Source organism: Eleutherodactylus coqui, chromosome 1, assembly GCF_035609145.1.
Source record: "Eleutherodactylus coqui strain aEleCoq1 chromosome 1, aEleCoq1.hap1, whole genome shotgun sequence".
NCBI classification, from domain to species: domain Eukaryota; kingdom Metazoa; phylum Chordata; class Amphibia; order Anura; family Eleutherodactylidae; genus Eleutherodactylus; species Eleutherodactylus coqui.
In genome coordinates, this window is record NC_089837.1 from 534,531,927 (window position 1) to 534,550,293 (window position 18,367).

Genomic DNA, 18,367 nt, shown 5'->3' on the forward strand with positions numbered 1-18,367 from the left:
TACAAATTGTAACCAACCTAGAGGCGGTACAACAGGGTACTAGAGTCTCCATGCCCACTGTATTACATCTTGTATCCAAACTAAAGGCAGTACAACACGGTACTATAGCATTCATGCCTACTCGCATCACATCTTGTATCCAAGCTAAAGGCAGTACAACGGGGTACTATAGCATCCATGACCCCTGTATAGCATCTTGTATCCAAGCTAAAGGCGGTACAATGGGGTGCTAGAGCCTCCATGCCAACCCTTATCACATGTTTTTTCCAAGCTAGAGGCAGCACAACAGGGGAGTAGAGCCTCCATGCCAACATGTATCACATCTTGCATCCAAGCCAGAGGCGGTACAACAGGGTACTACAGCCTTTATGCCCGCACTTATCACATCTTGTAATGCAAGCTAGAGGCGGTACAACAGGGTACTAGAGCCTCCACGCCCACCTGTATCACATCTTGTATCCAGGCTAGAGGTTATACAACCGGGTAGTAGAGCCTCCATGTCCACCTGTATCACATCTTGTTTCCAATCTAGAGGCAGTAGAACAGAGTAGTAAAAGCCTCTATGCCCACTCATATCACATCTTGTATCCAAGCTATAGGTGGTACAACAGGGTACTAGAGTCTCCATGCCCAACAGTATCACATCTTGCATCCCAGCTAGAGGCGGTCCAACAGGGTACTACAGACTCCACACCCACTAGTATCACATCTTGTATCCAAACTAGAGGTGGTACAACAGGAACCTAGAGCCTCCATGCCCCCCATATCACATCTTGTATCCTAACTAGAGGAGGTAAAGAAGGATACTATAGCCTCCATGCCCACCCGTATCACATCTTATTTCCAAGCTAGAGGTGGAACAACAGGGTACTAAAAGCCTCCATGCCCGCCCGTATCACATCTTATATGCAAGCTAAAGGCGGTAAAACACGGTATGAGAGCCTCCATTTGCACCTGTATCACATCTTGTATCCAAGCTAGAGGCGGTACAATAGGGTACTAGAGCCTCCATGCCCACACATATCACATCCTGTATCCAAGCTAGAGGAGGTATAACAGAGTACTAGAGCTTCCATGCCCTCTGTATCAGATCTTGTATCCAAGCTAGAGGCAGTGCAACAGGGTACTAGAGCCTCCATGCCTGCCCATATCACATCTTGTATCCAAGCTAGAGGCAATACAACAGGGTACTAGAGCCTCCATGCCTGCCCGTATCACATCTTGTATCCAAGCTAGAAGTGGTACAACAGGGTACAAGAGCCTCCATGCCCACCCATATCACATCTTGTATACAAGCTACAGGCGGTACAACAGGGTACTGTAGCCTCCATGCCCCCTTTATCAGATCTTTTATTCAAGCTAGAGGTGGTACAACAGGGTGCTAGAGCCTCCATGCCCACTAGTATCCCATCTTGCATCCAAGCTAGAGGTGGTGCAACAGGGTACAAAAACCTCCATTCCCGGCTATATCACATCTTGTATCCAAGCTAGAAGTGGCACAACAGGATACTAGAGTCTCCATGTCCACTAGTATGACATCTTGCATTCAAGTTAGAGGTGGTAAAACAAGTTTCTAGAGCCTCCATGCCCGCCTGTATAACATCTTGTATCCAAGCTAGAGGTGGCACAACAGGGTACTAGAGCCTGAATGCCCGCCCATATCACATGTTGTATCCAAACTAGAGGAGGTAAAGAAGGATACTAGAGCCTCCATGCCGACCATATCAGATTTTGTATCAAAGCTAGAGGCAGTGCAACATGGCACAAAAGCTTCCATGCCCGCCTGTATTACATCTTATATCCAAATTAGAGGTGATACAACAGGGTACTAGATCCTCCCTGCCCACCCATATAAACTCTTGTATCCATGCTAGAGGCAGTATAACAGGGTACTAGAGCCTCTATGCCCACCCGTAACACATATTGTATATAAGCTAGAGGTGATACAACAGGGTACTAGAGCCTCCATGCCCACCTGTATTACATCTTATTTCCAAGCTAGAGGCGGAACAGGGTACTAAAAGCCTCCATGCCCACCTGTATCACATCCTATATGCAAGCTAAAGGCGGTAAAACAGGGTACGAGAGCTTCCATTTGCACCTGTATCACATCCTGTATCCAAGCTAGAGGTGATACAACAGGGTACTAGAGCTTCCATGACCCCTGTATCACATCTTGTATCCAAGCTAGAGGCAGTACAACAGGGTACTAGAGCCTCCATGCCCGCCCGTATCACATCTTGTATCCAAGCTAGAAGTGGTACAACAGGGTACCAGAGCCTCCATGCCCACCCATATCACATCTTGTATCCAAGCTAGAGGTGGTACAACAGAGTACTAGAGCTTCCATGCCCTCTGTATCAGATCTTGTATCCAAGCTAGAGGCAGTGCAACAGGGTACTAGAGCCTCTATGCCTGCCCATATCACATCTTGTATCCAAGCTAGAGGCAATACAACAGGGTACTAGAGCCTCCATGCCTGCCCGTATCACATCTTGTATCCAAGCTAGAAGTGGTACAACAGGGTACAAGAGCCTCCATGCCCACCCATATCACATCTTGTATACAAGCTACAGGCGGTACAACAGGGTACTGTAGCCTCCATGCCCCCTTTATCAGATCTTTTATTCAAGCTAGAGGTGGTACAACAGGGTGCTAGAGCCTCCATGCCCACTAGTATCCCATCTTGCATCCAAGCTAGAGGTGGTACAACAGGGTACAAAAACCTCCATTCCCGGCTATATCACATCTTGTATCCAAGCTAGAAGTGGCACAACAGGATACTAGAGTCTCCATGTCCACTAGTATGACATTGCATCCAAGTTAGAGGTGGTAAAACAGGGTACTGGAGACTCCATGCCCGCCGTATCACATCTTGTATCCCAGATAGAGGCAGAAAAACGGTACTAGAGCCTCCATGACCCCCCGAATCACATCTTGTATCCAAGCTAGAGGCGGTACAACAGGGTACTAGAGCCTCCATGCCCCCCTGTATCACATCTTGTATCCAACCTAGAGGCGGTACAACAGGGTACTAGAGCCTCCATGCCTCCCATATCACATCTTGTATCCAAGCTAGAGGCGGTACAACAGGGTACTAGAGCCTCCATGCCCCCCTGTATCACATCTTGTATCCAACCTAGAGGCGGTACAACAGGGTACTAGAGCCTCCCTACAAGGGGTCGGTTTTCCACAACAAATGATCCTTTTGCTCCGATATTGTAATCGCTTATATCAGCTTTACAATCACACAGAGAAAGTTTCATCCATCCGACAGCTTCTACGGGAGGGATGATACTGACAATGAGTGTGTGCGGATATATAAATATATATTGTAGTTAAAGGGTGAAGTGGTGGATGAAGTATATCTCCCTCCAAGCCTCTTAATCTGGAAAGGGTGGGGGTCCAGTCCGGAGTTTCAGCCTGGTTCTGGTTCCCAGGGAACTCAGCTGTAGGCACTGACCCCGTTACTGGGGCATAAAAGACTGCAGCCCTAGGGAGTCAGTGCCTGACAAGCTGAGGGGGAGCAATACCTGACAGCATGGACCTGAACACCTAGTGTGGGGCATCTTTGCATCTGTTATGTTGAAAGGACTTTTCTGTTGCTTTGAAGAATAAAACTGAAAGTAAGTTTTATGCATCTTGAGTCCAGAGTGCCATTGCTGCCCCACCCCTGGAGGACTTTCTTATTATATATATATATATACTAGCTTACCCGTCGCGCGTTGCTGCGAAGACAGACAGACAGACATCACAGCGCAGCTTATATGTTACCTCAGCAGTATAAAATATAACAACCAATCACAGCGCAGCTTTCATATTACGTCAGCAGTATAATATATAACAACCAATCACAGCGCAGCTTTCATGTTAGGTCAGCAGTAAGAGAAATAACAACCAATCACAGCCCAACTTTTATTCTGCCTCAGCAATATAAAAAATAGCAACGAATCACAGCGCAGCATTCATTTTACCTCAGCGGTATAATATATAGCAACCAATCACAGCGCAGCTTTTATTTTACCTCAGCATTCTCAATATCCAGGAATTGTCTTGTGATACGTTCGGCGGATGCATCATTTTGTGGTTGAACACGCATCCCGTTGCTCGTAATGCCTTTTGCTTTTGTGCTTGAGATGGAAATCAAACGATCTTTGTCTGGGGGGGCATAACTGTCGACGACGCTCGCACACACCCCACCTATCGTAGGATAGATGTACTATGCCAGTAATCTTCCCAGGAGTGTACTCAACAACTTCCCATTAACTTTTCCTATTTATGACATAATCAATGCGCGTGCCAAATTTCAAGTTTCTATTACATCGGGAAGCGAGAAAATTCGAATCCGTACGTAAAATTTGGACGCCAATTCTTTTGCGACTAGAATTGAATAATCGAGTTGGGACCCATTAACTTTTCCTATTTATGACATAATCAATGCGCGTGCCAAATTTCGAGTTTCTATTACATTGGGAAGCGAGAGAATTCGATTCCGTACGTAAAATGTGGACGCTAATTATTTTGCGCATATAATTAAATAATCGAGTTGGGACCGATTAGCTTTTCCTATTTATGACATATTCAATGCTCGTGCCAAATTCCGAGTTTCTATGACATTGGGAAGCGAGAAAATTAGATTCCGTACGTAAAATTTGGACGCTAATTCTTTTGCGCATAGAATTGAATAATCGAGTTGGGACCCATTAGCGTTTCCTATTTATGACATATTCAATGCCCGTGCCAAATTTCAAGTTTCTATGTGAGAAAATTACATTCCGTACGCAAAATTTGGACGCTAACTCTTTTGCGCATAGAATTGAATAATCGAGTTGGGACCCATTAGCTTTTCCTATTTATGACATAAACAATGCTCCTGCCAAATTTCACGTTTCTATGACATTGGGAAGTGAGAGAATTAGATTCCGTACGTAAAATTTCGACGCTAATTCTTTTGCGCTTAGAATTGAATAATCGAGTTGGGATGAGACATAAGGCCTTGCCCATAAGCATTCCCCAACCTCCAAGAACTGAACCTACCTACCTGAATGAGATTTTGTAGGCCGCTGCTTCCCCCTTGCGGGCTGAATAAAATAGCCGTTGGGTGGAACATACAATTTATCCGGCTGCTGTGGCTTCTTAGGAAGATATCCTAGTACTTGTTTACCCACTTCCAACTCCAATGGTAATTGGCTGGCGTGCTCTAGTGGTTCCAAGCTGTACGTGTCATAATAGAGCCTTAATGACATCACAATGCAGCTTTATAGAACATGTTGGGGCATGTTCAAGGGCGTCCGATGTTGATGACATCAGTGATGACATCACAATAGCAGGTGGCTTACTTATTCGATCTACGTGGGGGGGGGCGTAACTTTCGACGACGCTCGCGCGCCATTTATTGTAGGATATTTGTACTATGCCTATAATCTTCCCAGGAGTGTACTTAACAACTTCCCAAAGTTTCATGGCGATCGGATGAATGGTGTAGTAGCGCATAAAGGACAAACAGACACGCACACAGACATACATTCATTTTTATATATATAGAAGATATATAATATGTGTGTATACATCTATACATAAACACACACACACACACACATACTTATACACATGTATGTGTGTATGTATGTATGTATGTGTGTGTATATACTAGCTGACATACCCGGCTTCGCCCGAGTTAATTTGGTACTGGTGTTTATCTGGTGTTCATACGGAAAATCTTATGAAGTCGTGGTTACTTTATAAATACCGGAAAAACATATGTTCACCATTTTGCATAGTTCTCTGTGTTACCCAAGAAACACCACAGGGAGGTAACCATGCGACATTTCCTTTATATAAAATGACATCAGGAAGTGAGAGAATTAAATTCCGTATGTAAAATTTGGACGCTAATTCTTTTGCACTTAGAATTGAATAATCGAGTTGGGACCCATTAACTTTTCCTATTTATGACATAATCAATGCCCGTGCCAAATTTTAAGTTTCTATGGCATCGGGAAGTGAGAGAATTAGATTTCATACGTAAAATTTTGGGCGCCAATTCTTTTGCGCTTAGAATTGAAAAATCGAGTAGGAACCCATTAACTTTTCCTATTTATGACATAATCAAAGCCCGTTCCAAATTTCATGTTTCTATGACAACAAGAAGTGAGAGAATTAGATTCCGTACGTAAAATTTGGATGCTAGTTTTTTTGCGTTAGAATTTAATAATCGAGTTGGGACCCATTAACTTTTCCTATTTATGACATATTTAATGCTTTTGGCAAACTTCATGTTTCTATGACATTGGGAAGTGAGAGATTTATATTCCGTACGTAAAATTTGGACGCTAATTCTTTTGCGCATAGAATTGAATAATCAAGTTGGGACCCATTAGCTTTTCCTATTTATGACATAATCAATGCCCGTGCCAAATTTTACGTTTCTATGACATTGGAAAGTGAGAGATTTAGATTATGTACGTAAAATTTCTACGCCAATTCTTTTGCGTTAGAATTGAATAATCGAGTTGGGACCCAATTACTTTTTCTATTTTGGAGATAATCTATGCTTGTGCCAAAATTCATGTTTCTACGACATCGGGAAGTTGGAGAACTTTTGGCGAGTGAGTCAGTCAGTGAGTGAGTCAGTGAGGGCTTTCGTCTTTATATATAGACTAGCTGATATACCCGGCTTCGCCCGAGTTAATTTGGTACAGGTGTTTATCTGGTGTTCACATGGAAAATCTTATGAAGTCGTGGTTACTTTAGAGATACTGAGGAAAAACATATGTTCACCATTTTGCATAGTTCCCTGCGTTACCCAGGAAACACCATGTGGAGGCAACCATGTGACGTTTCCTTTATATAAAATGACATCGGGAAGTGAGAGAATTAGATTAGGTACGTAACATTTGGACACTAATTCTTTTGCGCTTAGAATTGAATAATCGAGTTGGGACCCATTAGCTTTTCCTATTTATAACATATTCAATGCTCGTACCAAATTTCATGTTTCTATGACACTGGAAAGTGAGAAAATTTGATTACGCACCTAAATTTGGACGCTAATTCTTTTGTGAATAGAATTGAATAATCGAGTTGGGAGCCATTAGCTTTTCCTATTTCTGACATAATCAATGCGCGTGCCAAATTTTAAGTTTCTATGACATTGGGAAGTGAGAGAATTAGATTCCGTACGCAAAATTTTGACGCCAATTCTTTTGCGCTAGAATTGAATAATCGAGTTGGGACCCAATTACTTTTCCTATTTTGGAGATAATCTATGTTTGTGCCAAATTTCATGTTTCTACGACATTGGGAAGTTGGAGAACTTTTGGCGAGTGAGTGAGTCAGTGAGTGAGTGAGTGAGTGAGTGAGTCAGTCAGTCAGTGAGTGAGTCAGTGAATGAGTCAGTGAATGAGTCAGTCAGTGAATGAGTCAGTGAGGGCTTTTGTGTGTGTATGTATATATATATATATATATATATATATATATATATATATATATATATATTACTCTTTCTTGGGAAAGGATTGTTTTTCACTGTACGCATGTATGTATGTGCGTTTGTATATGTGTGTGTATAATATAAGTGTATTTGGGCAAGCTTTTTACATTATTCTTGTTTGATTGAAAGTAACTGAATTAGCAATGCTGGCTAAATTTCAATGAGACCAGAAAATGAATGAAAGATCTTTCACTGAACTATCAGATGAAAATTCCAAACGTGGCCTTTTCTGTGCAGACTGACATTGTCATCTGAAATGATCGTTAGTTGTTACATTTGATGATGAACAGTTGGTTGTCCATTTTCATAAACCTCAGTCTGAGGTTCATGAGCCCCTTTAGGCCCCCATTCATATAGACTTTAGTCATCCAGAGTGCTATTATTTATTGAGAAGCTTCCTTCAAAGACCCTCCACAGGCATGGCGGACATTGTCCCGTATACTGCACCTCTCCATCGCCTCCCAGATCATCTGCCCATCGTCTCTGTAGAAGTAGTTGGGAATAGATTCCAATCCTCGAGCCTTAATGTCCTCCGGTAGACAGAGGGCGCTGTAAGTCATCTCCTCCATCGCTCTCCGCACTAAAGATTTAACCCCTTCTTCATTGACAGCCATATTCTGAGTGCAAAAAATGGAGAATAAGTTAGCAGGTAAATCCGCTGCACGCTGAAATTCTGCAATGTAAGTGTAAAATCTGTACCGCGTGTCAATTCCCCTGCAGGCCCTATAAAATCTGCACCACGTCGTATGCACGGTAAATATGCAGAGTTTACATGTGCAAGTGCTGTACAAGGAATCCACAGCATTTGCACTACGTGTGAACGTACCTGTACTGTGTTGTTCATCCCTGGAGATCCACACATCTTATGCTACAATGACAGCTATTCATCTATTACTGCTGACCACTAGCCTGTTTATCATGTCTGAGAAGTAGTCCCAGCTACGCCCCCTGGTGATGACATCACTGATATGAGAGGTAGTCACAGCCACGCCCCCTGGTGATGACATCACTGATATAATGAGAGGTATTCCCAGCCTACTGACAACCAGCTTGTATACCATATGGTTATCAGTCTCAACTCCTATCACAGGTTGTATGTATACATATAAGGGTCTCACTTGATCAAAGAAACCCCCAGGACCAATGAGTTTCTTTCTGGCGAGAGTGTTGATGTCCAGAGTGTAGCGCAGATGAGGGATAAGGAGCTGAAGAAATAATGAGAATGAAGAATGAATCTGGTTGTCAGTTGAGCAGAAATTGCAGAATTGTAGTAAAACAGGCAATAAACCAGAGCCGAGCGTCTGATACATGTCCGCCATTACCGCAGGGCTCCATTGGCTAGAGAGGATTATTCTCCCCACACAAAGGAGGATTATACAAATTCTTATTTGTTTAGCTCCCACTTATTCCGCAGCGCTATCAGGTGGGTGCTTATTTTACCAAAGGATGGAAAGCTGAGTCAACCTTGAGCCGGCTAACTGAACCATGCGGGATTAAATTTGCGAGAGATTAGCACTGCATTCCTACTGCTTAACACTATGTGGATACTGATGGTTGTACCGGCTGAGTGGTCAGTGGGCTCCCTACTAGAGATGAGTGACCATACTCGCTAAGGGCAATTACTCGAGCGATTATTGCCCTTAGCGAGTACCAGCCCACTCGGAAGAAAAGATTTGGGTGCCGGCAGGGGGGAGCAGGAGGGAACAGAGGGGAGATCTCTCTCTCCCTCTGCTCACTCCCGCAACTCACCGCTCACCCGCGCCGACACTCGAATCTTTTCTTCCGAGCGGGCAGGTACTTGCTAAGGGCAATACTCGCTCAAGTAATTGCCCTTAGCGAGTATGCTCGCTCATCTCTACTCCCTACTTGTCTGCCAGGTTTGGTTTTCAATAGGAGCCATGAATCATGCCCACCAACTTTTGGAGATCATGACCGGAGATTGTGTCTTGTATTGAGCTAGAATTTCATGGGGTTAGGGTTTGAATGACATTTGGTAAGTAAAGACTATTCAGTTCTTGAACACATCCTGTTCAGGCTGAGACCCAACCATGTGGTGGACATCTCACTCCTCACCTTGTACACCGGGTGGTTACGAGGCAGCTGCCGGTGGGTCGCAATGTTAAACATTTCAGCTAAGAGATGGGTGTGGAGCATGTGATAGATGGTCTGGTGGACCTGGCACTCAGCATTGCGCACCCAGATCTTGGCCAAGGTCCAGTCCCATTCTGAGTCACTCGGCAGGAAGATCGGTGTCTGTTCTCCTGGAGTCTGACCCAACTGTAATGGAAGCAGATGAGACATTCAAAGAATCCCAGAGCCGTAAAAGAAAATCACCTCAAAAGTAATATCTGTTCTAATGTGGTGATGGCACAATGGAGACACCTAGATCTGCAGAGGAGCTGTAGACCTAAAATGGCAGGAGATCATTATAATAGTTAAAGTTACTTGTTTTTTATATTTTGGATCCCTGGTGATCAGTTGTAATCTGTAGGGGGAAATCTGGAAGTGATAACAACAAATACAACCTATAAGTACTAGAGCTATTGCCACAAATGTCGTACCAAAACACATATATCCCTGCATAGCCACACAACCATCTACATCAAACATCTGACTTTGTTAATGTTATTCATAAGTTATAAAACGCAAAAAACAGGCGATAACCGCTCACTGAAGGGCAAAGTATTCATCGTAATGACGTGCACGCCACTTTTATTAATGTATTTTATGGGGTTTTTTTAAACATTTTTATTATGTATTTCTGTTTACACAGATTACTTTTAAATATGAATTCTGGTTGCGTACGGATGATTTATCTGAGGCATCATGAACTTTGGATGACGCGGTTTCTAATTTTTAAGTTTATAGCAGCTTTTTCTTAATATGTGGTATTTTTTACATGTTTTGGTTATGATATATTGATCACCGATTCATATAATTTGTGATAATAAATAAGAAACAGACCCAATAAAAGAGGAGGAGGTGTTGTGTTGTATGTTAGGAGAACATTCATCTCCACAGAGATTCAAGCTTCAGAGCTGGGAGTTCTGTAGGAACTGTTTGGGTAAGAATATAAGGAGAGAACAACAGAAAGGACACCATTGTAGGCATTTACTATAGGCCGCCTGGACAAGCAGAAGGTATGGAGGAACTCTGTCTACATCCGATGGCCAAGCTCTCAGAGAAGCCCAACATGGTGATCAGGGGAGATTTTACCCATCCAGACATTTGTTGGGAATCTCTCAGGTAAAAGTAATGGATCCAACAAATTCTTATCCGCTCTTGCTGACAACTTTATCTTCCAGAAGGTAGAAGAGAAAACAAGGGGATCTGCTATCTTGGACCTAATTCTTACCAACAGGGAGGGAATGGTTGAGGAAGTAAGGGTGACTGGGACCTTAGGAGGCAGTGATCATGCTATCCTTGGATGTTGGATAAAAAGTAGAGCAGGGGAGCAGGCAGCTATCTGGGTGGCAGATAGAATGAGGGCTAGAGGGAAGAGAACCAGGGAGGCTAGTCCTGAACTGGCACAACCCAACAAGTGTGCCAACTTGGCAGATGAGGGGTATGCCATTACAGAGCCAGCACCGCTGCAGCACGACATTCCTTCTGAACGCCAGGGAGATGACTGCTCTAGTAAGAAGGGGGTGGGATGAGATGGATGGATATTCTTAGGGACAGAAATGTCCAAGAAGGTTGGGGAATATTGCAAAATGAGGTTCTCAAAGCACAATCGTTACCAATCCCTAAAAGAAGGAAGAATGGGAAGCATTTAAAGAGACCCGGATGGATGAACACAGAACTTGTACACATGTTAAGAAGAAAAATGTTTATCAAATGGAAAGAGGAGGAATATCTAAAGAAGAATATAATGCGGTCTGCAGAAACTATAGGGCAAGTGTCAGAAAAGCTAAAGCTGATAATGAATGGAGGCTTGTAAGAGAGGCCAAAAGCAATAAAAGAATGCTTTTGGCGATCAAAAACAAAAAGAAACGTCAAAGATGCTATTGGATGCTTACAGGATGAAAGTGGTGAATTGGTTAGGAATGATGTTGAGAAGAACAAACTTTTAAAGTCTTATTTTGTATCTGTTTTCTCTCAGAAAAGTAAATGTAACATCAACTGATCTTCACTGTGCTATTGGGGGAATAAGAACAGAATACGTCCCAGAAGATTAATAAAGGGCAAATGTTCCTACTAGAGATGAGCGAGCCTACTCGGCCACGCCCCTTTTTCGCCCGAGTACCGCGATTTTCGAGTAGAGCAAAGTGCCAGTAGAGCAAAGTGTGATTGTTCTCAGTGCGAGAAACAAAGTCCTCTTGTAGATATGAGAGCTTTTAATGGATAACAAAAATACATGATGTGATAGCGAGCTTTTAGATCTCCTAAGGACCCTTCCTCAGACTTAATGAAATGGATTTGGATGGGGTGGATATACACTACCGTTCAAAAGTTTGGGGTCACCCAAACAATTTTGTGTTTTCCATGAAAAGTCACACTTATTCACCACCATGCGTTGTGAAATGAATAGAAAATAGAGTCAAGACATTGACAAGGTTAGAAATAATGATTTGTATCTGAAATAACATTGTTTTTACATCAAACTTTGCTTTCGTCAGAGAATCCTCCTTTTGCAGCAATTACAGCATTGCACACCTTTGACATTCTAGCTGTTAATTTGTTGAGGTAAGCTTGTGAAATTGCACCCCACGCTTCTAGAAGCATCTCCCACAAGTTGGATTGGTTGGATGGGCACTTCTGGCGTACCATACGGTCAAGCTGCTCCCACAACAGCTCAATGGGGTTCAGATCTGGTGACTGCGCTGGCCACTCCATTACCGATAGAATACCAGCTGCCTGCTTCTGCTGTAAATAGTTCTTGCACAATTTGGAGGTGTGTTTAGGGTCATTGTCCTGTTGTAGGATGAAATTGGTTCCAATCAAGCGCTGTCCACTGGGTATGGCATGGCGTTGCAAAAAGGAGTGATAGCCTTCCTTATTCAGAATCCCTTTTACCCTGTACAAATCTCCCACCTTACCAGCACCAAAGCAACCCCAGACCATCACAGTACCTCCACCATGCTTAACAGATGGCGTCAGGCATTCTTCCAGCATCTTTTCATTTGCTCTGCGTCTCACAAACGTTCTTCTTTGTGATCCAAACACCTCAAACGTGGATTCATCCGTCCACAACACTTTTTTCCAGTCTTGCTCTGTCCAATGTCTGTGTTCTTTTGCCCATCTTAATCTTTTTCTTTTTTTGGCCAGTCTCAGATATGGCTTTTTCTTTGCCACTTTGCCCTGAAGCCCAAAATCCCACAGCCGCCTCTTCACTGTAGATGTTGACACTGGTGTTTTGCGGGTACTATTTAATGAAGATGCCAGTTGGGTACCTGTGAGGCGTCTGTTTCTCAAACTAGAGACTCTAATGTGCTTATCTTTTTGCTTAGTTGTGCAACGCGGCCTCCCACTTCTTTTTCTACTCTGGTTAGAGCCTGTTTGTGCTGTCCTCTGAAGGGAGTAGTACACACCGTTGTAGGAAATCTTCAATTTCTTAGCAATTTCTCGTATGGAATAGCCTTCATTTCTAAAAACAAGAATAGACTGTCGAGTTTCAGATGAAAGTTCTCTTTTTCTGGCCATTTTGAGCGTTTAATTGACCCCACAAATGTGATGCTCCAGAAACTCAATCTGCTCACAGGAAGGTCAGTTTTGTAGCTTCTGTAACGAGCTAGACTGTTTTCAGATGTGTGAACATGATTGCACAAGGGTTTTCTAATCATCAATTAGCCTTCTGAGCCAATGAGCAAACACATTGTACCATTAGAACACTGGAGTGATAGTTGCTGGAAATGGGCCTCTATACACCTTTGTAGATATTGCACAAAAAAACAGGCATTTGCAGCTAGAATAGTCATTTACCACATTAGCAATGTATAGAGTGCATTTGTTTAAAGTTAGGACTAGTTTAAAGTTATCTTCATTGAAAAGTACAGTGCTTTTCCTTCAAAAATAAGGACATTTCAATGTGACCCCAAACTTTTGAACGGTAGTGTATATATTGTAACAAGTTCTTTCAGAGGTGGGGCAGCAAAGACACACTGGACTCAAAGATAAATAAAACTTACTCTCATTTTTTTTCCGGGTCAACTCCAAACAATGCAAAACAGCAAATGTCCTTTCAAGCAGTAGCAAGTACGCCGTGCAGGGTGCTCAGATCTATGCAGTAAGCTGCTGCTTCCTCCTCAGCCTGATAGACACTGACTCCCTGGGAGCTTCAGCCTTTTAAGCCCCAGTGACGATGTCAGTGCCTGCAGCTGAGGTTTCTGAGAACCAGGGTGAAGTTGTGGATTGGAGCGCCACCCTGTCCAGACTAAAAGCCTAGGAGGGAGATATACTCCATCCACAACTTCACCCTTTAACTGCCTACTATATATATATATATATATATATATATATATATATATATATATATATATATATATATACATATATATATATATACATATATATACATATATATATATACATATATATACATATATATATATATATACATATATATATACATATATATATATATACATATATATACATATATATATATATATACATATATATACATATATATATATATACATATATATACATATATATATATATACACATATATATATATATATATATATATATATATATATATATATTGTGAGGGATTAGCGTTTAGGATCGGTAGCAACCTGGGCATAAGCAGTCAGAGACAGTGATACATGGGATAAAGTCTTTAGTCCAGGCTTCGCCTGGGCTTATTTCCAAGCAAACAAAGCAAAATACAGGCCTTTACTTCAGGCCAACAGAAAGTAAATCCTGCTCGTCTGAGCACTTACTATACATGGAGCGTCCCTGTCTACACACTGGTAACCAAATGGCTCCTGCACACAGCCAGCCAGGACTCTCAGACCTGCAAAGGTCTCAAGTCTCCTCTAGGCCCTGTAGGCCCAGGCTTTATAAGGCCTGGTACCAGCCTCACCTGGTACGTGGGAGTGACCATCCCACCCTTCACTTTGGTCACTCCAGGAAAAGCCGGCCCGGATTATGCGGCTTGGAGCCACTTACTTGCTACAACGTGTTAGTAGCTTAATGCTACTAACACTATACTGCCGGCTTCCTCCACCGAGCCCAGGCTGCTCGGTGGCACGTATCTGCCCAAGCGCTCCCCAAAGCAGCATAGGAGAGCATCCTAGGCGAAACATACCTGCCCTCCAGCACCTTGCCGGACACCGTCTCACAATATATATGCAGAGACAACACCCCTCTCGACCTAAATACAAATGTTCACACACAGAAATGTGAGACTGATTTGCACTTAAAACAATACAAGACAAGATTAGCAGAGAGGTAAAAACCTAATCAGTCTACTGCTATGGAATGTGACAGTTAATAATAATCTTTATTTGTATAGCGCCAACATATTCCGCAGCACTTACATAGACGGGGGATACAGAAAGACAAAAGTACAAACATTACAGAACCACGGTTACAAAGTAATCAGCTGATGGAAACAGTAGGGGTGCGGGTCCTGCTCCAAGCAGCTTACATACTACAAGTAATGGGGTGAGACAGAAGGTAGAGGGGCTGGAGATGTGCGAGGTGGAGAGTGAGGGATGCTATACACATAGACAATGGTCAGATATTTAGCCGTGTGATGGCAGAATCAGTATGACTGCAGGAGTGGTTTATGATGGCTAGCAGGGATTGCAGTCAGTAGGTCAGGGAGCATGTTATCAGGTGGAGTACAGAGGGGTTTGTTTAGGGTATGCATTATGCCTTCCTGAAGAGGTGCGTTTCTAGAGCACGCCTGAAGTTCTGCGAGTCCTGAATTGGTAGTGCGTTTCAGAAGACCGGTGCTGCTCTGGAGAATGAAAAGTTTGAATTAAAGAAGCGCTCAGTCTTGTTTCATTAGCAGAGCAGAGAACTCTGGCTGGGTGATGGATTGAGATGAGGAAGGCAATATAGGGGGGGCTGCGCTGTGGAGGGCTTTGTGGATGAAGGTACTGAATTTAAATTGAATTCTGTATTTGACGGGCAGCCAGTGTAGTGACTGGCACAGGGCAGAGGCGTCCGAGTCACGGCTAGACAGGAAGATGAGCCTGGCTGCCACATTCAGGATGGATTGGAGAGGAGAGAGTCTGGTGCGGGGGAGGCCGATCAGCAACGAGATGCAATAATCGAGCCGTGAGTGGATGAGGGCGACTGTGAGCGTTTTTAGCTTGTCCACAGTGAGAAAAGAGCGGACTCTTGCAATGTTCTTGAGGTGCAGCTGACATATTCAGGTGAGAAATTGGATGTAGGGGGTAAATGATAGATCAGAGTCGAATATGACCCCAAGGCAGTGGGCATGTTGTCTAGGAGTTATGGTGGCACCACACACTGAGATGGAAATGTCAGAATGAGGTCGGTTAGTGGAGGGTGGAAACACCAGTAGGTCAGTTTTAGAGAGGTTTGGTTTTAGGTAGAGAGAGTGCATAGTGTTAGAGACAGTGGATAGACAGCTAGGTGTTGTCAGCATACAGGTGGTATTGGAGGCCAAAACTCCTGATGGTTTGTCCAATAGAGGCTGTGTAGATAGAGAAAAGGAGGGAGCCGAGGGCCGAGCCCTGGGGGAACCCAACAGCAAGGGGAAGAGGAGGGGAGGTAGAACCAGCAAAGGATACGCTGAAAGAGCGGTGAGATAGGTAGGAGGAGAACCAGGAGAGAGCAGTGTCCTTTAGGCCGATGGATCGAAGCATACAGAAGAGGAGTTTGTGGTCAACAGTGTCAAATGCTGCAGAGAATTCCAGGAGGATCAGTAGGGAGTAATCACTCCTCAATTTGGCTGTCAGGAGGTCATTGGATACCCTTGTAAGGGCAGTTTGGCAAGTGTTGGGGCCGGAAGCCAGACTGTAGGGGTTCTAGGAGAGAGTTCTCTGATAGGTTGCTTACAAGGCGGGAGTAAACCAGGCATTCTAGTAGTTTGGAGATGAATGGGAGGTTTGAGATGGGTCGGTAGTTGGCAGCATCAGTCGCGTCCAGAGTCAGTTTCTTTAGCAGTGGGGATAGGATGGCATGTTTGAAAGAAGAGGGAAAGATGCCAGAGATCAGAGAGAGGTTGAATATAGTGGTGAGATGGGAGATTACCACTGGGGAGAGGGATCAGAGGAGGTGTGAGGGGAGAGGGTCACTAGCGCTGGTGGGGCGAGCAGAGAAGAACAATTTGAAGACTTCTTCCACTGTCGGTCTGAGTACAGACAGTGAGCAGGAACTAGATGCAGTTCTGACAAGACTAGGGTCAGGGCTAGTCTGGGATTGGGAAGATATTTCCTGACAGATATCATCAATTTTCTTTTTGAAGTAAACAGCCAGCTCTTCAGTACTGAGATCCGTCACCGGGGGCTGCGGTTTAGGGCTGAGAAGGGAGTGAAAAGTATCAGAGACATTTAGGGTTGTGCAACAGTGAGGAGATGGGAGGTGAAGTAGACTTGTTTGACATGGTGGAGGGTGAGGTTGTAGGTTCAGTTTTATGATGTGTGTTATTTTTCCTTCAGACCTGCACATAAGGGAGATGGAACAATTCCTCTGCAGCACTAACTATTGGATGGCAACATTCCTTTAAATCAATGTATGAACTTTTATGAAGTTTTTTTTTTTTTTTTTTTAAATAAAAACATCCCTCTTGACTTCCTTCAGGCCTATCATATTCTTCACTGATGCAAGAATCCTGCTATGAGGTTCATTCCATTCTTGAGGGTATCAAAAATGTCCATAAATTGGGGGCATGGTCTAACTGGGCACCAAGATGGACGCTTGATCATGGAGCTCCGAGAACCTTCCCTTCGTAAAGCAACCTACAGCTACACCGGAGACTTTTTACATACCCCATTAGGAGCCTCGGACCCCCCTCTACAATCTGTCAAGCTGCCGCGGCTCTGCTCGACATAAAACAGGACATTTGCAGGACTTTTCCTCCTGTGCGCTGCCGGGCTCCCCGCCACAACTGAGACCATCCCTGCATTGCCTGCTTCACCAAAGAGGGGAAGAATCTCCCACAACCCAAAACCATACCAGTGCAGACTGCAGCTACTCGAAAGACCTGCCGTGGGTGCTGACGAGACAGGACAGAGGAGGTGAGACCGACATACCTCCTCGTGGCTTGCTGCTGACAGCCATTGCACCTGGTGTCCCCAGGGATCTCTCTCCTCCGTCGTAGGCTGGTGAGGAGCATATCTCAGTGAGGAGACCCACGTACCTGCCCGCTACTTAGCTGGGGTGCGCTGCCGAACTCTCTCCCACGTCGGAGGCAGAAGAGGAGTCTGCCTTACTAGTAGGCTTTGCGCCGCCGGCCGCCGCCGCTCCGGAGACCCTGGCCGGGGACTCTGGTAGACGAAGTGTCTCTCCTGTCTGCGGGGCTCGCGCCGCCGGCCGCCGACATTCCAAAGGCTCCAGGGGAGAGTATCACTGTGCTGGAGAGGTACAAAGTGTCTGCCGCACTTGATAACCCTGCACCCGCTCCAGAGACTCCTCGCTAGAGCTCCGCTTTGCCGGAGCTAGAAGGGGAGATTGTCCCATTGGGAAACCCCCCACCGCTGATCACCACCATTCTGGAGTGCCAGCTCAACATCTCCTTCCTGACAAAAATGTGGAGGTGAGTGCACAGCGGCTATAGACCCCTTGTCGTCCATCTGCATTAAAGCTAGGACACTGGACTGTCTACCTACTTCAGAACAACTCTCCTATCAAGCTACTTTACATATAGCTCCAAGGGGTCTCTCCCACCAGCGGGGACCTCTCCTGACTCCTGCCCAACTGGCATGACCCGTCACAAGTCTGCAAAGCCTT

The 18,367-nt window shown here is 44.2% G+C and overlaps 1 protein-coding gene across 1 annotated transcript in view; it reads right to left on the bottom strand.

The window, feature by feature from the left end:
• Positions 1-18,367, bottom strand: part of LOC136591773 (polyunsaturated fatty acid lipoxygenase ALOX15B-like) — a 132,455-nt gene that overhangs the window by 39,093 nt on the left and 74,995 nt on the right. The window contains exons 8-10 of the mRNA XM_066588550.1: positions 9,566-9,769; positions 8,611-8,697; positions 7,940-8,109 (exon numbers count right to left, since the gene is read on the bottom strand). Of these exons, the coding sequence (XP_066444647.1) occupies positions 7,940-8,109; positions 8,611-8,697; positions 9,566-9,769 (461 nt within the window). The remainder of the gene's footprint in view (positions 1-7,939; positions 8,110-8,610; positions 8,698-9,565; positions 9,770-18,367) is intronic.